Source organism: Amphibalanus amphitrite, unplaced genomic scaffold (genome assembly GCF_019059575.1).
Source record: "Amphibalanus amphitrite isolate SeventyFive unplaced genomic scaffold, NRLGWU_Aamphi_draft 000365F_arrow, whole genome shotgun sequence".
Classification (NCBI taxonomy): domain Eukaryota; kingdom Metazoa; phylum Arthropoda; class Thecostraca; order Balanomorpha; family Balanidae; genus Amphibalanus; species Amphibalanus amphitrite.
Window position 1 is genome coordinate 154,602 of NW_024881859.1, and position 24,191 is coordinate 178,792.

The following is a 24,191-nucleotide window of genomic DNA, read 5'->3' on the forward strand; positions in this document are numbered from 1 at the left end:
TACGCATATTCTTCGATCATGAAACGCGTGCCCACATCCTTCTGCCTATACATGTGACACATTAGTAGGTATGCAGTAAATCGTATAATCGGCTCCAACTGCTCATCCTTGAGCTGCTCTGCTCGCAGCTCCTTGGCACTCAGCGGTTTGATTCCCATCTCAATGACGGTGCAAACCGACCGAGTGCACGAGTCGAGGTCGATGACCACGGTCACTTGTTGGTTTTGCCCTTCTTTCATTGCCCTCCAAGACCCCAAAGGCCAAAATAGGCCCTCAGAGGCCGATGCAAGCCCTAAGAGGCCGGCACCGGGTCTTCAAAATCCAGTACAGGGCCCTCAGGGACACGTAAAGGTTAGCCTTTGCCTTGGTACCCGAGAGACAGAAATGCCACCAGAGGCCGATGTGAGGCCCTCAGACGCCGGATGGGCCCCTGAGGCCGGTTTTGGGGCCCTTAAAGGCCAGCGGAGGGCGCTCAGAGGTCAAAGCGGGTCCTCCACGGTCAATGTGGGCGCTTGACCACCACGGAAGGGCCCTCAGAGGTCAGTGTAGGACCCTCAAAGACCAGTATGGAGCTGTTAATAGCTGGCGTGGGTTTCTTGAGCCTCGTGACAATCGAATAAGGGCCGGGGCACCACTTGTTTTTTTTTTTTTTTTGGTGGGCCAAGTATATTATGACCCCTGATTTTCCCTTGGGGGGCATGGCCCTGATGCCTCCCCCTCTACCTGCCGTCTCCGATCCCCACTCCGATGTTCCAGAGGGAATTGATTTAGGAAATGTTGGCTTGACCAGCGCGGCGGCCGGCCCAGAGCGGCGGCCCAGTACTGCCCTGATCCTGACCTCCCGCCGCGCCGGGTCCACGCGCACTGTGGCGACCAGCCCCTCATACAGCTGACTCTGCCCCAGCTCGTAACCGGCGGGCAGCTGCATATCGTCATCGGTCGGGTTTATAAGCTGGACCTGTATGTAACCAGCCGAGTTCGTTTCAGCAATCATGCTGGGCACCTCCAGAATCGGCTCGGGTGTCTCCTCGGGTGACTGGGAAACAAACTCGACCAATTTCTCGGACGGGTGCCGGCCTGCGGTATCCAGCTTTACGGCGAGCACACGCACGTGCCTGGAGGCCGGAGGGCACCGTCACATCTGTGGGGAGGCACACCGCTCGAGGGCCTTTTTATTTACCGTGGCGATGTTGACGCGACCGTTCGCGGCAAAACACATGTGTTCGGAGAGCTGAGCAAGTTGCGCCATTATCGTGTCCCGGGTTCTTTGCGTGTCCCCAGCAGAGGGAGCTCCAAAAACTTCTAGGGACAATCCCTAGTAGTTTTCGATGATTTCAAAACTTCTAGGGACAATGTCCCTATTGTCCCTAGTGGTGGTGACGCCCATGCCGATGTCCGTCTGTGGGCTATGCCATCTCTGTGGGTCTGGAGTCTGAACTGGCGGGCAGCGACAGTCCCTTTGGATCTAAACTGACGGACGGCGGCCCTTCCGTGAACCCTGACAAGCAGCCGGTGACGGCTGGTCACTGGGGGATCACTCCACTGACAGCACCGTCCGGCCCACCGCACGCGACACAGCGGCACGTGACACCCTGACACAGCGGCACGTGACACTCTGACACGCCACCGCGGCCGTACGGCGGGTATCACCCGTGGGCGGCCGGCCTCGCCGGCCCGACCCCACCGGCTGCAGACAGACCGACTCGATCGGAATTAATGCATCCTGGTGGCGGTGTGACGGGACGGCGCCGTCGGGGGCCGCAGCTGTCGCCGGCTCCTCCACCCGTCACTGCGGCAGACGGCCGAATGACGGCCTGCTGGCGCCGACCGGCGGCAGATAGTCAAAACTCGCGGAGGGTGCCGCCCGGGCGGGCATTTGTCATAGTCGCGGGCGAGTGACTGAGGAATTCAGCAGCTCTGGCACACGGAGAGGTGCCAAGGCAGCTGGAAAGATTGAGAACTGCGGCCGTGGTGATGTGTACGTAAAATTCATCAATTCATTGAAAATGATTAGCACTGAAAGCGGAACCGTTAACTGGTCAGAGAGAAGAGAGCGATGGTAGTATAACACACACAGCAGGTTCCATGCCCTCTGAATCACCACATTCCGACCGCGCGGCCCAGGGCCGGGGCGGCCGGCGATCCATCCCGCCGACACCCACGCCGGCCTGTGTGGCCGCCGGGTCCGACCCATCGGCGCACCTATCAAAATGGAAATACCGTCCAATAAACAGCTGCCGGCCGGCCCCGGGACGGCGCGGCGCGCTGCGAGCGGCCGTACCGGCGCAGTCGGGTGCCGCCCTGGGTAAACAGTGCCAGCGGGGGGCGCGGCGCCCCGCCGCTGATGACGTGCCCACCGCCGAGCCGCCGTCATCGGAAGCTCGATGACGTACGGCGGCGGCGTGTACCGAGCGGCGGTCGAGCACGGTAGGACACTCGGCGGCCTGAGCTGACCGCTGTGTGTGGCCGCCCCTGCAGCCGACCTCACCGGGTCTGCACGCCGCCCGAGACACGCGCCCGCTCGACCGACATCGACCGGGCGTGTCGGGACGTCGCGTGAGCCGACCTGCGCGGCCAACACGGCTTGTCGAGTCGGCCGCGGTCGACGCTCTGTGTGGCCCCTGCTCATCACCGGTCCAAACAGTCCTCAGAGACAGCATGAGCTCAGTCCCAACGGTCTCCTCAGACAGCGGACCGTCACGGGTGGCGGCCGGTCACCCCCCCCCCCACAGACAGGGGGGGGGGTTGACCAACGCCTGCTGTCACCGTCGGCGACTGGCGCGCGTTGACAGATGGCCGTCTGTCACACCAGCCGCCGTGACGGATGACGGATGGCCGCTGACGGCGGCTGCAGCGCCGGCCGGCCGAGCGGCGGGGCGACACGCGAGCCGGCCGGCCGTCTGACCTGTCCACTGTCCACGAACCATTGTTTGGTACTGGTGGGAGCCACCCAATTAGAAGCAGCACTGTCCTGCGCCTCACTGCAACGATGAACGACCTCTCCGTCCCGGCAGAGCTAAACATACAACGCTTCTTACGCTTCTCAAGAGGCAACGCTGCCGTACCGTTCACCTCATCACACAACTACTCGTACTTTTTATCGCCCGTCCTTTCCAGTGCCTATCTCATCCCAAAGCCTCTCAGGCAGTCATTCCATGAACATTATACAGCACGGATACATTGCCTCGAATGCCTACAAGCACAGTCAGGAGCAGCAAGCAGCGCCAAGAGCCGAGACGGCGCTGCGATGGGGCGATCGGGTGCTTTTTACGACGCTCCGGTGCTGGACACTGTGCGGTGCACTGTACAATGGACATGGACAATGGGCATTGGACATGGAGGATGGACATCGAGCGACCGGCACGCCACGCAGGCTTGTTAGGTGGTCCAGGAGGCACGGAGCAGCATGCCAGAGCCATGGCGAATGTCCAAAGTGCAGCCACGAGAGGTTGAAACGCGGAGTTTGATCACGGAATGGTTTACTTTGAGGAGAAATCGGTGACTAATGAACAATACCAAACCTTTAAATGGATAACGAGAACCCATCCTAGGGCCTTGATTGCCGCACTTTTAGTGTCATGATCATAACCCTCGAGACACCACACTTTCCGGTTCCCTGGTAAACTCGCCACCAACGACATGTGATGTAGGGGATGGAATACTCTCCTGTCCCAGTCTCTCCCGTCCACCGGAGCCCATTCATACTCCGCCGGCGCCGTCTGCGCCGTGCCGCGCGCCACGCCGGCGCCGTATGAATGGGCGTGTCGATGACGAGGCGAAATGAAGCCACGCGGGGCCGGCGGGGGACCGATTGGGCCGGCAGTCCGCCGCCGTGGCCGTGTTCTGTCCGCCCGTGTGCGGTACACGGAGAGGCAGGGAGCGGGGGAGACGTGGGAGCGGGCCGGCCGAATCAGCCGCCCGCAGATATTATTCAGCCGGTTATTCAATCAACATGATTTATACCATCAGTGGGATTGGGTACCGCGGGAGGCGGAAACGGACGGACCGAGTGGGCACAACGGCGACTACACCGAACGAAAGTCACGAGTGTTAGATGATATATTAGGTGGAAATGGCTCTGGCGAGCGAGGCGTAGTTAAAAATCGTTTTCATGTAAGCTAAAAGCAGTGTTGAGCCCAGGAAGGAGAGGGACAGGTGACGGTAGCGGGGTATTTCAGACTCACTCCAATGGAACAGCGACCGACCCAAGGGACTAGAGTCGGCGGCGGCGGGGCACCGGGTCGACCTCGTCGTCTGTGGCCGCCCGTCGACAATTAATTACCTGGCGATCACATTAACAACGGTGACGTCACAGCGCCAATATGGCGTCCCGCGTTACGTCACTGGAGCACCACCAAAAATATGCACGTTTAATTCTGAGAAGATATAACTGGAGCACCACCCCAAATACGCACGAAGTTTATTCCTGGTAAGATATAGCTGAGGCGCCGCCAGAAACACGCACGACGCTTACTTCTGATAAGACATAGAATCTAATGCAACTACAATCGTCAATCTGCATTGAAGCGTGCGAAATCACAACTTTAGAGCTCTCGCAAAGGAATTGTCCCCCCGAAATGCGAGATCAGGATCACAGCAATTAGTAACATCCACTACGACCAAGCATCAGACTGGCCTCTTGTGTCCAGTCACTCCCCTATACCCCACTTACCTAAATAATGCCACATCACGCAGCAGCAACTTAGAAGCACATCTACCCCTGCCACTGCCTGCCACTGCGGCCCTACCACGGCGGGTCGGCCGGCCGGCGGACAGCGGCCTGCTTTATGCGATGGTCGTCCCAGCACGCGGCCGGCAGCGCGGCGGCCCACCCACCGTCCCACCTGACTGAGCCATGGGAGAGACTGGCCCCGGGCCGGCCCGACCACCGCCGAGCAGTAGCCACGAAATATGACACGCTACAGAGCCTGATGACAGGCCGAGCACGAAACACAGGCCCTCCTTAGCGCTGTGAGCAACGACAGCGGGCTCCTAAACATTCCCGGAGCATGATGAAGGGTTTCCCGCTCAGACAGTGAAGCAATGAGATAGTTTCATGGTCGCTTCAGCATTCCTACCGTGACCAGTCAAGAGCTATGAATATTAAATAGTGGGTGGGCACGGGTGGTCGTGTGCCGTACTAACATGAGATAAAAATAGATCACGCTGTCATAACAAGTGATTAGGTGGTTGAAATAACGTGACGTATCTGTGTTACCATCCCTCGATGGTTATATTCCCTGCTATGCATGCTCCATGGCCCTATGGTAGATGGTCCTGAACGGATCGTTCCGTTATCGTCGCTAACAAGCACTCTGATAAGACTGACGATGACCAATACGCGCCGGCCACCCCGGAATCTGACCTGATGGCAGCCGTTTGACCGGTGATCTATCAGGCTGCCACCACCGTCCGCCCCCGGCCCTCCCTCCCTCCGCGTCCCGGCCCTCCTATCGCATAGCGCACGGCCCACCCACCGCATAGTTCCGTCCGTCTTCACATTCCTGTCCAATGGCGATCTCGCCCTATGGGACTCTCACTTCTCCACGGCGCATCGCCAGTATTTATCTCAAACATCAACATTATACGATACTCCCTTTCCTGCACAATAAGACCCAAGCCCAGCCCACATCTGCACACCTTGCTACCTGCACCGACTCAGGACAGTCTCTCCCCTTCATAGAGTAGCGTCATCGCGCACAGTCCTCGTTCGTCTGCCCTGCCTGACCGTTCGACGCGTCCGTCCGTCCGTCCGTCGGACCGGTCGCGGGGCTCCAGGGCCGCATCTATCAGGCTGCCGGCCGAGCGGGCGCTCCATCACCGGCGTCCAACCCAGCCGGCCATTACATTCAATCGCACACGGTGCCAACACGCCTGATTACACGCTGGCGGCCGGGCAGACCTGTAAATCAGAACGGCGGCGCTGGGCCGGCGCCGCCCCGGCACGCCGGGCCCGCCGGGGCGGCTGGGCCGGTCGTCGGGCTGAGCAGCGCGCGGTGGTTCCGTCGGCCGTTGTGGAGTGAGGCTCAGAGTGGAACTCAGGGATGCGCGTGGTGGATGAGAGATGAATATGCGGCAGAGTCCAGAGACGAGACAAGAGACGTGAGTTGAGTCCATGGCGGCCGCGGAATATAGAGCTACAAGCAGAGCTAAGGACAACACTGTTTGATATCATTCCAGCCTACAATTTCGGGATCAGAACTTAACTTTTGGGGTTCGTGGACATAGAAATGGTAACAACCCCTGTGAATGTTGGGTTATTTTTTGCCCGCCCGCCATAATGGTGAACGATTAGCACGTTCGTGTCGTTCCAGAAGCGCCACATACCTCACAAACCCACACGCCACACGCCACGGCTGCCAATCTCCGCATGCGAATTTCAATCGATTTGTCCTGGTGCCAGCTGATGGTTTTTCAGATGCGTGCCGGCGTCTCATTGTGAACCATTAATGCGGTGTCGTGCCATATCGCGACGGTTGATCGGCGCTACTGCAGAGCGCCAAACTGGTCCGATGGACCAGCTGGGGAGCCCGGCTAGTTAGCAGGCCGGGCTTAAATCTAAAGAGACGTTTCATGACGCACTGATCCAGTAGACACGTACCGTTTATGTTCAGCAGATTTGAACATAGTTGCTATCTGCTAAAACAGAACGCCATAATTGTAACGGCTATAATTTACAGAATAACTATGTGCTCCAGCGCATACCTCTAAAAACCGTATGCTTTCGGACAATCAGAAGCATTATAAATAGCGGCATGATTACACATTGCACCGGGCGCGTCCCATAACCGGACGGGCGCGGCACGGCAGAGCTCCCTGCAGCCGCCGTGCATGCCAATCAGATGGTGGTAACGGGCCGGCCACCCTGCTGAGAATGGCTCAGAGAGTCGCTCACAGCACGCCGGACAGCGCTCACCGAGAGCTCTAAAATAAATAGTCGATAGTATCCCAATGGCTCACCGATAGGACCCAAATAGATCATTTACACCACTCCAATAGCTCACCGATGACTCTCCGATGTAAATTATGTCTAAGATAGCAATACAATGGCTATCCCAAATCCAAAATCCAGACAGCTCTGCATTGGCTCACCGATGTCTCTCGATTGGCTCACCACACTACCCACCTCAGCGCACGCCATATCGTCGACGGAGAGTTGTGGGCGGCGGCCCGCCCGCCGGGGAGGGTCGGCGGGTGGGAGGGGCCCACTATGTTATCGGGCTCGTTATCGGAAACAATGGCCTGGCGACGCGGCCGGCGGCGCCGAATTTATGGACACCGCCAGAGGGCCGGTGTTTACGGCCACGGTGCTGTGGAGCGGGGCGGTGTGGTCATAGCGAGGGTCGGGAGAGGAGCGGTGACTACCTGCGAGGGAGACGCCTCATCACCGCAGCAGTGCGTCTGTCAGGACTCTCTCATCATGCCGTGACCCCATGCTATTGATGAGCTGCAGAGCAACAAAATAAGCCCCTGGAGATCGCCTGAATAAGGGCTAGTGGCTGCGTCTACCCAAAGGCGATCCGGAGACAAAAGGCTCCCTTGCATCTGCTTTATTTATGCGTCTCGGTTCCTCTAAACGTCACCCTCCTTTGCTTCAAGCCGGCTGCAGGTGAACCCTCCTGTTTCCCTGGCCCGGTACTGCACGGCTAGCCGTGCTGGCCGGCCACAGGCCAGAGTTCACCCTCCTTCCTCCCCTGATTTGAGTCGGCACGACATGACCGGCCGAGGAAGTCGGCGGCCGGTCTACCGTTCGCCCCGGTGCCGCACGACCCGCAGAGGTGGCCGGCCACGAACCACAGTTCACTCTCCTCTCTCCCTGTTCGGTACGGCACGGTCGGCCTCGGTGGCCGGTGATCCAGTGACGGTCGGCCCGACGCCGGTCCGCCCCCTCACCTCCGGCCAGACGGCCAGCCGGCAATTAGTCCGTCACCGGGAGACAGACGAGCCGGCAGGACCGATCACCGCGGTCGGACCGAGACAGCGCCGCCGGCGGCAGGACCACTGCGGTTGGTCGGACCGAGCCCGCCCGCCGGCGGCAGGACCAGCGCGGTCGGCCAGGTCAGCCAGCGAGACAGAAACGGAAGCTGGGCCGATGAACCCGGGAATTCAAACTCGGAGACTAGGCTTATGAACCGTCAGATCAACTGAGCAGTCAAAGATCCATGGAGCTGCCATACCACCAGTTCATTGGTTCTCTCAAATATTGCTTGCTAATAGCGCTAAATGCTGTGAAACTACCAGAAGTGTCTCAGTGACTATTGTTTGTTTATCGGGGCTTTAGGAGCAATTATACTCTTCGAATAATGACCATTATGAATTATGCTCCCACGTTTGTGCGTGGGCTACCGAGTCCTGACGAAATCAATCAACGGCACCGCTGTCATTTAAATTACATAATTGTGGGAACTTGGCTACAATAAATGTTTTCCGGTTGCCCACTTCAAATATTCACAACCCCACCCCCATCGCTTCCCTCCCCTACCCACCGGGACTGTTCCGACTCCAGGGCCTCTGTTCGTTACCCCTCCCCGTCCGTACGGCGCCGGCCCGGTGCTAATTACGGCCGGTCGTTATTAATCCGAGTTTGTTTTAGCCGGCGTCGGGTGGTGGCACGCTGCTGATTAGCCCGCTTCGGTCTGTCGGGGTGGCGGCGCGGGCCTTCGTTACCGACCACTATCACAGAGATCAGAGATGGGCGTCCACAGGTCGGCACGGGGACCGTTTGGGCGTGGCGCCGCACGGCGGTACGTACAGAACACGGAAAAAGAGCGAAAACCGAACAACGGGGCTGGTCTGATTAACCGTGGTACAGTGGGATTATTAGTTCCCATATCAAATGACTAACAATCAACATATGCCTACTGAGTATATCTGTATCCATTAACAACTAAATACACCAACAGGCTAACAACCAGTGTCGACCCGGACCACTCTATCACCCATCAAATCCCACCACTTTACCGCCAATTTCACACACCAGTGAGCAGGGAACCTCCGCGGACCCACACGGCGCTGTCAGCACCCGGGAGCACCTCCGCTCTGCTCCGTGTCCAATCAGGCCGGTCAGCGCGGCGGCGGTCAGCGCTCGGCCGGCGCTGGGGTCGATACTCCATCAGCCGGGCCATCATTAGCGCGCTGATTGGGCCGCTCATTAGCGCGTGGACCGGTGGACCGGGCGGCGGCGACACGCGCCGCAGAGCGGGCAGACTCTGGTCACGGTACTGGCCGGGACCGGTGGGTCTGAGGACAAATGATGGGCGGACGAGACCGATGGACGGATCCACGGGTCGGTGGAGGTATGGGGAGGGACGGTCGGAGGGACGGAACGGGCGGGCTCCAGTCACGGATGTGAGGACACACAGACGGCTTCTCACGAGCCCGACAGTGCTCAAAAGCTGTGGGCGGGGCGACTCAATGATTCGGTCGGCAGCGGAGGTTAGTTGGCGTTACACACGTGCCGCCCCGGGACACGTGCTGACCGCGAGTCGGAAACACGTGCCGGCCGGGTACCGCGCCATCACTCCATAAAAGGTCCAAACGGACCAATTTAGCGATGATACGGTGAGGACAACGGGCGAACAAATAAAAAGAACAGTGTAATAAATACCCTCCGAAAACGAAAACCTTGAATTAAGCCGACGCAGGAGTAAATAAAATAAATATATGGGTGACAAGCTGGTGTAGCAGCTGGCTTCCAGGATACTGATACGTATCATAAGCAATTGCCGCGAATTTCAACATAGTGGTAGTGAAAGCTGTAATCTATGCTCTACATAACGTAGGGCACAACTGATGTATTGACACTAAACCACAAACGTCATTACGCAATAACTGCGCTAGGCTGCATGAACGCAATAATTATGGTCAATTTCAGGAAGGCAGTAAATGAAGTATATCCCTTCATAATTTTGGTCGTGACCATTTTCACTAAATTATTTAATAGCCAAATGAGCGCAAATTTTCAAAGCACCCATACATTCATGCTACCCCACGCGCATCAGTTTCTGACGGGTCATTCAAAACAATCGAGTTAACCACCGTTTATGTCAACATGACATCCTCAATGAGGCCCATCCATCACCGGCCCATAACCCCATCATCTCGACCTCAGTTTTTCCGCTGCGGGACCAGGCGAGCCGTCAGCGCGCGCTCAAACCCATCGCCGTGGCCCACTTACCCACCCATCCACACACCCATCACCCACCACCTCCCACCAGCTCTCTCAGCGGCCGCGTCCACCGAGCGGCCTACTCTCCACACACCGCAGATCGTATGCGCGATACGGCCGCGTCGCGTCGCGTCGGCCGCGGCGGACGAGTTTTTACCTCGGCCGCGCCGCATCGACCACCTTGCAGAGCGGCTCGTTGGTCGCGTCCGGCTCTCGGCGCCGGGCGAGCGCCGACATTTGTCGCCGCCCAAGACAATGCTTTTCACGGGTGGCGTCGGCCGGTGGCATTCCGGCGCGGAAAAACGGCCGCTGGCCGCTGGCCGCGCTCGGCCGATGGCTATCGCGGCGCGGTGTTTTTACGGCGGCGCGGCGCGCGGCCGCCGGTGACGCGGCCACAAATCATGGCGCAGTGTCGCGCCGCGCCGGCCGACCGGTTCGCCGCCGGCCGCCGCCGATGGCGCGATAGCCCGCCGCGATCGCTCACCGCTCCGCGCCGCCGCCCGGCGCCGCCTGATGGCTCCGTCCGATAGACGGCGACGGACGGCAGTCGTCAGCCCCCGCGGCAGCCGCGGCCGCAGAGCCGGAGTGGCTAGCATCCAGACACCATTTGTTTTGTCAGCGACGTCAGAAAACCCACAGACGTACAGCGCCAGCACTGAGAATCCACAAATCATCCGACTTGTCAACCTGGCACCGGCGTACCTAAAAAGCGGCGGGTACCTGCGCTGGGCACAGCCCCATCAGTCATCCAGAGTCCTCATCCACCCACCTCCTCCCGCCCTCCCCGCCCGCCCCGCCGCGGCGGGGCGGGCGGACAGACGGCGCGCCGTCTGTCCGTCCATCGCTCTCTGAGCGCGTGTGCGGTCCGCTCCGGGCTCAGCAGCGCCCCCTGCGGCCAGTGCGCTGACCGGGCGGTAGGGCGGCGCCACCGTCGTGCCGGCCCGCCCCCCGCCGTCCGGGCCGCCGTAACAGCGTGTTTAATAGCCGGCTGTCGGTGCCGGCGGCGCTGGCTCGTTAGTCGTGTTTACACGCGCCAGCGGCGCCACTCGTCAGGAATGCTGGCCGTGCCACGGGAACGGAACGGCATGACAAGATGGGGATGGCACTGCAATGCACGACATGGAGAGGCATGACAGGACGGGAGCAATTAGGAGAGGGTAGGGCAGAGCAGGAAACGACGCGATATGGTAACATACGCCGGGATGTAGGAAGGCACAGCCGAACAGTGGGCAGGGCGGGGCAAGGCACGATACAGCAAGGTGTGGCTGTATGAAATCACGCGGCACAGTAAGGCGGGAGACAGTGATACGCTGAATGGCATTAAGGACGTGAGAAGTGGGTGGGTCTTGTGTATAAGACAATAACTGTGGCAACGGGAATACGAACGGTGTTGATGGTTTTGTGGCGATTGATGGCCTAATTGCTGTCAGCTAGAGCATGCAAGGCTCGTGAGTGAGCCGCTGATACCCGCAGGGTTTATGTCAGACAATGAGCCACGCTCGACAATATATCGTCACCGGATAATCATCTGAATATATAGTACGATACCCGAGCGGCCCGGAGCGAGGGCCGGGTAATTAGTTACCCGGTATGACATCCAGAGTCGCTGATAGCTGTCAGCACATCTCTCAGCGCAGCCATAGCCGTAACTCAGCTCGGCGCAGGGAGCCCCACGCCGAGCCGAGCGGCGGCCGCCTCCCTCGCTCTCGGCCCGTCCCGTTCTGCAGAGCGCGCGGCGTCACGGTGGCGCCAGCTCCCCGCTGGGCGGACAGCGCCATAAACCAGCACCCGCCCAGCTCCGGCCAGCACCGGCCAGCTCCCACCGACCGGCAGCCGGGGTATCTCACAACTCGGATGATACGCTCCGATGGCCTGTGCAGGTCGGACCACCAGCGGACAACGGAGTCGGCCCGCGGCGGCGGCGGACCGGGGCGAGTCTGCCTATTTAACGGCCCACTCGGTTAATGGCCGCTGGATGCAATTACTAAACGGTCAGTGGGTGTCCGCTGCAGACGGAATCCCAGCCAATCCGCCTCATGCAGACTGCGATGCAGACGTCCGAAGCAGCCTGTCTTGTTAGACGATAACAACTCAGGCTGGTCCGTGCGCACCAGTGCTAGTTTGCGTGTAAATGACCAGTGGAAGGCGGATGGTGATGATGATGGCAATGTTTTCAGTAGGTAACGGACCTGCCGCCGGCTGCCCGTTACAAATAGCCGACCAACACGCGACCGAGAGAGTCTGAATGGAACGGGCACGAGTGGGACACAACGGGCGTGCGTATGTAAATACGGCCCGCATGAGACAGCACAGGATCCCAGGGTGTTTGTTTCTCCCTCCCTTCGAGTTATGAGTAGCGACGCACTGTGTTTCAGTCTGAGGAAGTGTAGAGTCCAAATTTTGATGAGCTATTGTGTGGTAAGCATAAACAATAGGCTTACCCCAATACCAGACATATGCACCCAATTATGCAAATATCTACCTTAATTAGGTAAGCTATGCAAGTGTGCCACGCCAGGCACCTTCGCCTACGTCGTCGCCAGCAACCCTTCGCCTACGCATCCGTTCAATCCTTGTTACGTCCGGAACCCCTCCTCTCCATCTTCCCGAAACCCAATCCCTCGAGCCCACCCCGGCGCCACTCCCCTCCCCAGAAGCACGTGACCGGCCACCGGCGCGGGGTCAGCTTCCCAGCAGCGGGGGCCCTTTTTCCACCGGCGCGACACCGTCTGTTATTGATGCTCACTACCGCCAGCAGCGTGCCGGGTCACCACCGTTCGCTCACAACACCAGGCGCTCACAGGTCCTCCTAGCAGCACCGCCAGCCGCGGAGGCGGACGGGAGCCGGTGGACGGGCCTCCGGTCGCCGGGCTGACTTGCAGCCGCGCCGCGGGTCGTCTGCAAAAACGGCCGCTGTCCGGCGCGGCGCGGTGCGTGGGAACGACCGAGCGAGGTGTGTGTACACACGGTGTCAGCGCACCTACCTGGCGGTGACGGACAGCCCGCCCGGAGCAGCCGAGCCGGAGATAAGGTGAGGCTCCCGGCGCGTGGCGGGTGCGCTCGTATGGAAGGCATGGGAACGCCGTGCTAGGAGTGTATACTACATCACGGAGACAGAGTACCTTCAGGAGCTGGACTGGCAGGCACGGAGTGCTGGGTATTTATTGCGGCGCTAGTGCGGCCATTGCTTTGCCGTCTGACCAGAGAATCGGTCGTAGGATCTAGAAACCGAGCTTCTGTCAACGCAGCATATTTAGGGCTCACTCAACCACAAATGGCTTTAGAACAGCGTTACACTTAATGTCACTTTGTAGTTTGTAGTGTTGTTTGACCGCATGGGTCGTAGGATGATGGGCAGTACGGGTGTTGTGGACTCTCCACCTTCTTAATTTGCATCTCATGCTGGTCACCCAAACACCTATGCTATTAACTTTGTTTGAATTGCTTTGTTGAATTAGGAGCTACTGGTCTTATGACCATACCAAGGGCCACGGAATGGAGAGGCATGGGGCTAAGTCGACTACCGACTGGAGCCCACCGAGTTGGGACGGAAGTGTCCCGGCTAGACAGACTACCTAGCCACTAAAACCGGTCATCCCGGAGGGGTAGTTTCCTCCTCCTGGATCTGTCCTCACTGACTAGTTTGGCGGGATCACGATCTGCACGGAGTACTGAAGTATAAGCACTGATCGCGGGTGAGGACGGGGTGATCCTGAGCAGAAATGGGAAGGTATGGTAGAGGATAGACAGGAGCGGAGTAGATGAAGGGACGGATGGGACAAACCGATTACTACAGCGAACGCACACCGGTATACCAGTGCCGCCGAGCCACCATACCAGCGAGCCGTGTGTCGGCGGGCGGGAGTCCCGGCATGAGCGCCATCTATGAACCAACATGAAAACTGGATATCGGTGCCCTGCCCCTGCTGGCCGCGGCAGCACCCGCGTCCAACGGAATCTTTTTTCTTCTTATCCGAACAAACGCCTACCTAACGCAATAAACGCTAAGCAAGTGTATAAATAACCATAGTGTTTCCAATAAAGGACTGTTCCGATTCGCTCATCCGAAAGGCAACGCGACGATAAAAATAGCCTCTTCAATCGCACTACGACTGTACCGCAGTCACCTCGACTCTCAAACAAAAATGCACCTTTCGCTGAATAAACAATAAACATCATCCGTGGTGGACAGTACAAGCGAATGAACGGCTCAATTTGCGGACACCACTCACCACACCAAGCCGATAACCATGCCGAGTGTCGAAGTCTAATCGGCGAGAACCTTTCCAGGCGCAGACAATGAACGGAATCAGTCTTGTAGAAAGCTCCGGAGAGAGAGAGAGAGAGAGAGAGAGAGAGAGAGAGAGAGAGAGAGAGAGAGAGAGAGAGAGAGAGAGAGAGAGAGAGAGAGAGAAAGAGAGAGAGAGAGAGAGAGAGAGAGAGAGAGAGAGAGAGAGAGAGAGAGAGAGAGAGAGAGAGAGAGAGAGAGAGAGAGAGAGAGAGAGAGAGAGAGAGAGAGAGAGAGAGAGAGAGATCACGAAAAGACCACAGAATGCCAGTTGTAAGAAAGTGAAAGTCCAATAAAAGTTCGCGCCCAGTGTGGGGGGAAATGTGACCCGTGGCGGCGCCGCGGGACTGACCTCAGCGTCGATGGCCTGGTAGTCGGGGTGGTCCTCGTCCAGCTCAAAGTACAGCTCGTTGGACGTGATGGAGATTGTACCGGGGACCACCAGGCCGGGAGCCATAAGGTAGGCCGGTGTCGACATGTTCACTGGACCTGACGGAGCGGGACAACGAGGTGGTCATGGTACTGGGCTCAGAAACTCGGGACAAAGTTAGAAAAACGTCAACACGAGGCAACGATATTGTTCAGCGATGCCAGGTTGCCTGTCATTTTGACTTCCGTTCAAGATGTCACGGGTATTCAATATAACCCGCAATTTGAGACATAGTTGCTTCACATCACTGCAAAAGGTTATTTAAAGCAAACTCAAATAGAAGCACATAACACACTCCACCTAACCGACAATGCAAGCCGTCATCGCCGTGAATACCTACCAGCTATATCGCTGTCGATATCACGATCCTCTGCCGTCACGTCGTACTCGTCCTCTGAGGCCGTGACGCTCTGCTGGTGACGCCGTTTGAGCGTCACGTGCGCGTGGAACTCCTGCTGCGCCTGCTGGATGGCGTCCTCGGGCGCTCCGTGCTCGAGCGCCGCCTTCAGCGTGGCCTCTGGGTGCGAGGAGCCGTGCGGGTTGGGCACCAGCCGCCGCCGGCGCCGAGAGTCGTCCTCCCACGCGTCCAGCTTCCAGAACTTCAGTCTGGAGGGGAGAAACGGGGTGGTGAGGGTGTGCTATCAACTGGCTGTTCGCAGGGTGGTTAGTGGAAATCTGATCGAGCGATCAGATAGTAGATAGATCAGATAGTAGCGCTACTATCAAGAGGTAAGCTACAAAACGTGCGCTTCAAAAACCGCATTAAGCCTAAGGTTCAAGGAGGACCCAGCGATCATATTCACTCAAACCTTATTGCCAAAACTCTCGACGAAATAATCAAAACGCATTGGATTTTCACTCTACTCATTATCCTGTATGAACCGACGGTAACAACTTATTTACACGAAATTCTACCAAACACAACACCACATGGCACCGACCAATACACAGACGACAATCTCTCGATGTACGATGTAAGTTCGATGATTCGCCCACACACAGGGCATGACACTGACCTGGGGACGCTGGGGTCGCCACCCCAGGCGCCGTGCTGGCTGGCCACCAAGTTGAGCACCCTCTCAATGAGCCGGCCGGCGATGACAGAGTCTCGTCGGCGAGCAGCTGTGATCAGGTGGTCACACATCCGCTCCTCCTCCTGACGGGTGAGCACCGTCTGCGCGCAGGCCGACTGAGGAGAGGAGAGAAAGAGAACGGGGAGGTCAAATCAGGGTAAGTCAGGTCACCGGTCGCACATACTCCCGTCTTCCTGCAGACTGGCACTTCTGTAGACAGGCTAGAGATCGAGAGCTCGCATCAATGTTTGAGACTAGCCTAGCGTTTCAACACCAAGCGACAGTGAACAAACTCTGCACAGGTTAAGGGGAATAAAACCCTGGAACCGTGTGTATTATCTGACTGAACCCACCTCGAACTCTGCGTGTTTGAGCACGTCGTCGGCCCTCATCCTGTTCAGTATAAACTCGGCCTCGTTGGCCACGCGGACGATGTGGTCCTTCATCGCGTGAGACAACAGCCTGAAATACGAAAAAATCGCCGGGTCAAAAAATAATATATACCTAGGACAGAGCGAGGCTTTGCTGATGTGCGAACACTGGGCTGGCGTAAGAAGACAGGCATAAGTTATCAACCAGTAAAACGCCTTTTGGGCGAAGAACGAGCGAGCGAGATAGTGAGCCCTGCACGTGCGGAAGGGCGAGAGGGTACTTCCAACGGGGCTTGTGCAAAGCACCCTTCTAAACGGTCGATAGCGTTGTGCCAAATTTGAACGCAATCGGCCCAGCCGTTCCTGAGATCTGGAAGCGGCATTCTGCACGTGCGCACGTGCAAACGGGGTCCACACTGACTTTTGCACGGCACCCTACTAACCGGTCCCCAGCCGTGTACCAAATTTGAGCACAATCGGCCCAGCCGTTCTCGAGATCTGGAAACGCCCCCTGCACGTGCGCACGTGCAGTAGCACCCTAACCGCAACACATGGGAATGCATTGCCTGGTAGGTGCCTACCTGTATGCCAAGTTTCAGCGAAATCGCCCAAGTAATTACCGAGTTATTAAAATGGGAACAAATTTGACACCTCTTGTTGTTGTATTTTGCACGTGCACTGGGGGTGACCCACATGCATCGAGAGTATCCTATTTTTGGTAGAAGGGATGCAGCTACCGTACCAAAATTACCGCAAGACAATCGCCCTAGCGGCTGCTGAGATATGAGCCTCTCAAAATCACTACTTTTGCAAAACAGCTTGAACACCCTTGACTTTTCACGTGGCACGTGCCACGACGGTCACTGAGATGTATCAAAAGTAGTCAATTACGGGGTAGAAGGGATGGGGCTACCCAACAAAAAAGACCGCAGGCCAATCGGTCCAGCGGTTGCTGAGATATAAGCCTCTCAAAAGCGTTACAGGCCGGGCCCGGCCCGGCCTGTAACGCTTTTGAGAGGCTTATATCTCAACAACCGCTGGACCGATTGGACTGCGGTCTTTTTTGTTGGGTAGCCCCATCCCTTCTACCCCGTAATTGACTACTTTTGATACATCTCAGTGGCCGTCGTGGCACGTGCCACGTGAAAAGTCAAGGGTGCTCAAGCTGTTTTGCAAAAGTAGTGATTTTGAGAGGCTCATATCTCAGCAGCGGCTTGAGCGATTGTCTTGCGGTCATTTTTATAGGGTAGCTGTATCCCTTCTACCCAAAATAGGATACTCTCGATGCATGTGGGTCACCCCCAGTGCACGTGCAAAATACAACAATAAGAGGTGCCAAATTTGTTCCCATTTCAGTAACTCGGTAATTACTGGGGCGAGTTCGCTGAAACTTGGCATACAGGTAGGCACCCACCAGGCAATGCATCCCCATGTGTTGCGGTTAGGGTGCTACTGCACGTGCGCACGTGCAGGGGGCGTTTCCAGATCTCGAGAACGGCTGGGCCGATTGCGCTCAAATTTGGTACACGATTGGGGACCAGTTAGTAGGGTGCCGTGCAAAAGTCATTTTGGACCCCGTTTGCACGTGCGCACGTGCAGAATGCCGCTTCCAGATCTCAGGAACGGCTGGGTCGATTGCGTTCAAATTTGGCACACCGCTAGCGACCAGTTAGAAGGGTGCTTTGCGCAAGCCCGTTGGAAGCACCCTCTCGCCCTTCCGCACGTGCAAGGCTCACTATCTCGCTCGCTCGTTCTTCGCCCAAAAGGCGTTTTACTGGTAATTATTAGTTACTGTTCACAGGCTGCCTTCCCGCCTTGCGTTTGCAATCTGCAAACAATATACCGGCAAAACAAAGAGACAATACTGACCTCCCCTCATTGATGAGTTCAATGAAGGCCAGGCCGGCGTGTTTCTGCAGCGAGTTCTGCCACTCTTGAGAGCAGAGTAGCATCACCAGTTCCACCACGGAATGGCCAGACTTGAACGTGGCCATGCCCTTGCCCTCGGAGAGCAGCTCCTGGCCGTGACTGCCGATCAGCGTTTTGCTGAGGAACGATGAGAAGTCGACCATGATCTCTCGAAGAAGGGGAGAGATGGAGCTGAGCGCCACCTCCAGTTTCAGCGTCAGGTTCGCCTCACGGGTCGGCGTCGGCAGCGGCGCCTGGCGGAGAGCGGAAGAGTTACAGAGGTCACCCGGCCATGGTTGTGAAAACGGAACAAAACCCCGGGCGCATTTAGAGAGAATGTCTTCAAATTGGCAGTGCGAATGTCATTGACGGATGTGACTGTTTTGCCTAAATTGACATTCATAGACGTCACAATTGGTTACGAGTCGCAGACCCCATTTGTATCATGCTAGACGGCACAGTATCACTCCAGGCGTTCATAGCTGCTGCCATCTAGCGACAACAACACAAACCTACACGATTCACCATCATCAGCCTCCACGGCGCCGCACCTCATGCACGAAGCCCTTGATGTGCAGGTCCTCGGGCCGGGCGGGTCGGAACTCCGACTGTACGGTGGCGGGCGGCTGGGAGCTCTGGCTGGCCGCTGACGCTGCCGTAAAGTGGGGTGAGCTGCTGACTGTGGAGATCTCCTGCAGCGGAGCAGCCGGACCTGTGGGACAGGATGGGGGTGAAGGTGAGGGTCGAGCTGATAAAACAGCATCAGCACAACCTACAAGATCAGATAGCCTGCGCTTTACAACACTCAATATAGAAAGCGAAACGGTAGTCCGTCAGACTCTGGCTGCTTGGTATGCGTAAACTTATTCAATATCGTCGACATAAGAACGCATGCTCCAGCTGTCTCAACACCGCGTTAACCCGCGTCCGGCTGGGGGTCCTGGATTTCCACGCCCTGCTGGGGGGGGGGGGGGTTTGAACACCCCCCCCCCCTTGTAACTCGGCTCCTGGGCCACGTAGCGATACGCGGAAGGCGGCGTTCGAAAGAGCGTCAAAAATAATGACGAAATCACTTCGGTCAATTTTTTGCTCAGGTCAAAGGTCAGGTCACCAGAGGTCATTGAAGGCAAAATTTCGCCGATTTCCAGGTCGAATATCGAAAATTTCCAAGAAGCCAACGCATAACTCGGGAACCAATAGAGCTACAGCGCCGCGGAAAAGCGCATTCGATAGCCCTATTAACGCCCTTTCTGAGTAATTCTTTCAGATTTGACCTAACGTCAACGGTTTTGCCTGCAGGGGGCAAAAACTGCAAAAATAGCCGATTTTTTCGAAAACAGTTTTTCTGCAATAACTTTTGACCCAAGCCTTGTACGAGCTTACTTTTATGGGCATCGTGTTCCTCTCGTCAAGACGCATCGAATGAACCATAACTTGACCTTGAAAGGTCAACTTGATAATTTGACCTCAGGTCAAGGTCATGACCTGACCGGAAAGGGTCATGTTGCATATCAGTCGATCCGTATCGTCGAGCTAAACACATCTAAGGCGTTTTCATCGCTCTAGCATGCCTCTATCAAAAGTTATTTGCGAAAAACTGTTAGATACCATTCGTGACCTAAGATGACCTCAGGGCATAAACAAGGGTCACGGACACCATTTTCATGTTCAATGTGTCTAAACCACTTGTAATTCAGTGTTTGGGAGTGTTTATAATGTCTTGCATCCAAAAGAGGCGCATTTCAATTTTCTCCCATTGACTTATAAATGGCGAGGTCGCAAAATTGACCTGACCTTAGGTCATCGATATCAAAATTCTGAGATACACATTTTGTACATGCTATTGCCCTTAGCAATCGCTGAAAGTTTCAAAGCGATCGGTCACTCGGTGTAGCTATGACAGACATTGAAAGTTTTTTATGAGGTGAGGTCACTTCAAGTGACCTGGTGACCTGACCTTGAATGACCTTGGTCTGAAATTTTCACAACATGTGTAGAATTGATGTATGATAAGGTGTACCAAAAACGGCGGCGCTTGAGATATTCGCGAAAAACCACAAGGGGGGGTGTTCAAACACCCCCCCCCCCCCCAGCAGGGTGCGGGTTAAGCAGCTTCTGAGTTAGCACCGGCAGCCGGTTCGCGTTGGCGCACTAAGGCCCTAGTGCCACTTGATTTCTAGTGTCACTAGGCAATTTCGGTTCGCGCTGAGCCACTAGCCTATTGGTGTAAAATACCGCTCAGAGTCCCAACCTGTAAGTGTCACTTGGCCGCCTAGTATTACTAGCTTCCTAGTGCGCTATCTCGAACTGGCCCCAGGGGCCTCCGAGTCACTCTACAATCCCTATCCTCTCTTAGACTCATACGACCTGCGGAGTGCACAAACCCCTTCCCCACACAGCCCATCCCTTCACTCACCGCTCTGCGTCTGTCCGTCGCCCTCGTCCAGTCGCACATCGGACCACTGCTTCTCTTCGGCCGCACCGCGGGGTCTGTCGGCCGCCGGCGCAGATCCACCGTCCGTCTCCGGCTCGGCGTCCGGTGGCCGGCTGGAGGCGCGCGAGACGCGGCCCGGGGGAGCCGAGCCATCCAACTCCGCCTGTGTCGGCGGGTCGGGCCCCGGCAGTCAGCAGGGGAGGAAAGGGACGGGATCCCCCCCGGACGGGGAGCGAGCGCAACAAGACAACGTGCGGCGTGGTGGACGATAGAGAAATCAGAACATCGAGCGCAGGCCGCGGCCGCGCGCAGGCCAGTTTCATCGCGCTGAAGCAGTGATGCTACGGACAGATCTATTTCGGCTATATATCTAGACAGTAGTCAAAGCAAAAATGCTCCTTGTTTGTTAGTGGAATCTTTCGACAGCAGAAATAGAACCGACCGTATGCACGAGCAATCGCATCAGCCTGCTTCAAGCTTGTGGTTGCATGTGATATCAAACATATCCTTGTAAACGTCTCACATGAAATCGTGCCGCGAATTTATTTTGTCTACAGTATCTATTGCTAACTCGCTACATGAGTAATGGCATCAACTAGTCTAGCTCAGTCACACAGGATTTTTGAGTGACAAAATAGAAACCTTGTCGCTCCTATACAGCAATGTCAAAGCAAAATAGTATGCTGATGATAAGAAGCGATTGAATCAAACATACGTCAGGCCATTCCTAGGCAAATATCTTGCAAACATATTTTACAGCTTTTGAGGATGTTCACTATCACAACGTCCGCTGGTCAAACAAGCAAAAAAATGCCCTTCGATCGCAGGCTCATATTGGGTTCCCGTGAAATTCGCATGTATTACTGCGAAAGTAGAGTGACCGCTTTTTCATTTATCCCCTTCGAGTGAAGAAGTACCCATTTTGTGCAAAAGCTGCACAAAATAGAACGTTCTCTCGTTCTCTCAAATACTGGCAAAGCAAAAAAAAAAACAGCGCCGATATCAAAAAGTTCGATAAAATAAATACGAAATTAAGCGCTGCACCGTTAAATAGCCGAATAAGCTACCAAAGAGCACAGTCCTGGCCTAAGCATCGAGCAATCGTGTGATCGAGCAATCGAGCATTGATCATGTCATGCGATGTTGCAATACCGCCAACGGTGGCAGACAAAAGCGTGGCACAACCTGTTAACAAGCGTAGATAAGTTTGAATTAGCATCGAAAGAGCCTTGAGCAATTTTTTTTTTTAAACGTCCTCAAGGATGCGTCCAAATATTGGAGCCACTATCATTTAGCAAATTTTATGTCGGACCATGCCACGCTTTTGTTCTGTGTTCGCCTAACTAGGCCCTCCGTCGACCGCTCATCAGCCCTCACTCTATGCCAGAGTAGGACCCTGAGCGGCGCGGCAGGACCCAGCCACTGCGACCCACTCTGAGCCCGGACCGCACCCGGGTCCACACGGGCAGAGGTCGCTACTCACCCGCTCCGCAGCGGCCGCCTGGTTGGCTAGAACGGATGGGTTGGCCTCGTCAACGACAAGCACCTCGGTGACAGGCTGCTCGTCGGCGGCCGGAGGGGGCGGCGGCGGCTCGGCCGACGCGCCCGCCAACGCCGCTGGACGGTCACAGGTAGGGGTTAGGTTAGACGGGGTAGGGGAGAGGTTACGACAGGCTACAATAGGTCAGACACGCATATGATGTAATGGACAGGGGACAGGGTGGTCACAGTTAGGGGCAGGTCAGACGCGCACACTGGGTAGGGGACATGGGCGTCGAAACCGGGGGGGACGGGGGGGACGCGTCCCCCCCAGTCGAGGAATCCGGGGGGGGGGACGTCCCCCGCAAAAATATGCCCATGAATGATTTAAAAAGTGACCTACGACATTGGTGTATTGTCGTTTTGGGATGAAATTGCGGATACCTACTCGTATACAAATTGAATCTGCAAATTGCTGACACTTGCTTACAGGGCTGCAGAGCAGATGATTTTGGTAACTCCGACTCCGGCTTAAAAAAAAAAAAACGCTCGGAGTCCCCACTCCATCTCCGACCACGGCATCCCTCGGCCCGCATCGGAGTGAAAAAAAAACATGTGATGTGATGCTTTTGTCTCTTTGAACGTTTCTTGGCACATTAAAAGATAACATTGCCTACGATGTGCAGCTCTGGACTGTCCGTCCCAGGTCCTCGATAGGGAGCCAAAGCTCCAGTTGTAGGGGCGACCGTATCCAACAAGGGCTGAAGATCTGTCCCAAAGTCTCAGAGTGCAGTAGGACAACAGCTTGCAGAGACCACACATTTTACATAGGATATTCGTAATAGTCAAGACCTTCAGCTCACTCTCAAACGGCCCTCTTCCCGTTCGAGGCCATCCGACAGCAGAAGGTCTCACCATGGCCTTTGAACGCTTGATGCTTGAGGGTGAGAGGACCTCGTCCTGGTCTGAGAGAGGCCAGGAGGACGTAATGCTCAGTATGCCCCTACATTGGTCTTACCATGACCCCTACAATCACCACAGCCAACAGAATCTCCAGCTCTTATTCGACCCATCCTCGGGGATGACGTTGACTCTGACTTCAGAGTTGAAGTCTGTTACGATTTTGACTCTGTGTGACTCCAACTCCGTATCCGACCAAAACCGTCGACTACGACCGAAGTCGACTCCGACCCCGCAGTCCTGCAGCCACACTGCACAGAAGTTGGAAAAAGCTGTACCTATGGTTGACAGCGGTTTACAGAGGACCACACGATTTTTTAGAGGCAGGGCTGCTGGACTTGGTGACCAGACCCTAACTGTCCTGGTATCAAACTTATTACGCGGGATGCAAAATTTATGCGTTTTGGGACTGTTTTGCCAAGAGTTTTTGCCAATTTTCGCGGCGCTTCGCGCCGCCAATTCATGCACAGGTAAAAAAGATTGTGACTAATAACGCCTCCACACGAGAACATGAGAACATGTGTATTGTGTATGCGTTACAAGTAGTGCATAGGCCTGAAATTGTACGGTAAACTAACTAACTTTTGGGTTTTTAGTCAGCCAATCCGTCCCCCCCAGTCAAAAATCCGTGGCGACGCCCCTGGTAGGGGATATTCAGATGAAAACAGAAACGGGGACGGGTGAAGCAGATGGACGTGACTGAGGGTGAGGAAGTACTCGGGCAAACTGGGACGAAGGAGCACACTACACAAAACGACAAGCACATGCAAATATTCGGAAGTTATCAGACATCGACAAAATTGATGTAGAGCCAGAAGTTGTTATTCGTGCTCACACTCAATGTAAAGGTTTAAGCTAACTGCACACACCAACCGAAAATAAAGCACTGGTACCTGAGAATACGGCCCACCCACCCACAGTGAATAGTTGTCAGTTCAGCACGATTACAGATCGATAATTAGCATGAGTACTTGCTGAAATCAGCAACAAAACACAAAATCTTCTACGTTACAACGCCAAATCTACTAAGAACAAAAACGAATATGACCATCTTACCGCACCACACACACACACACGCAA

At 56.0% G+C, this 24,191-nt stretch overlaps 1 protein-coding gene across 6 annotated transcripts in view; it reads right to left on the reverse strand.

Annotated features, from left to right (window-relative positions):
• Nucleotides 1-24,191, reverse strand: part of LOC122389611 (neurobeachin-like) — a 157,729-nt gene that overhangs the window by 59,421 nt on the left and 74,117 nt on the right. For all 6 annotated transcript variants that reach the window (XM_043381793.1, XM_043381798.1, XM_043381794.1 and 3 more), the window contains exons 28-35: nt 22,156-22,289; nt 20,655-20,835; nt 18,790-18,950; nt 18,200-18,492; nt 16,313-16,421; nt 15,903-16,075; nt 15,227-15,492; nt 14,809-14,945 (exon numbers count right to left, since the gene is read on the reverse strand). In XM_043381793.1, coding sequence (XP_043237728.1) covers nt 14,809-14,945; nt 15,227-15,492; nt 15,903-16,075; nt 16,313-16,421; nt 18,200-18,492; nt 18,790-18,950; nt 20,655-20,835; nt 22,156-22,289 — 1,454 coding nt within the window. The remainder of the gene's footprint in view (nt 1-14,808; nt 14,946-15,226; nt 15,493-15,902; nt 16,076-16,312; nt 16,422-18,199; nt 18,493-18,789; nt 18,951-20,654; nt 20,836-22,155; nt 22,290-24,191) is intronic.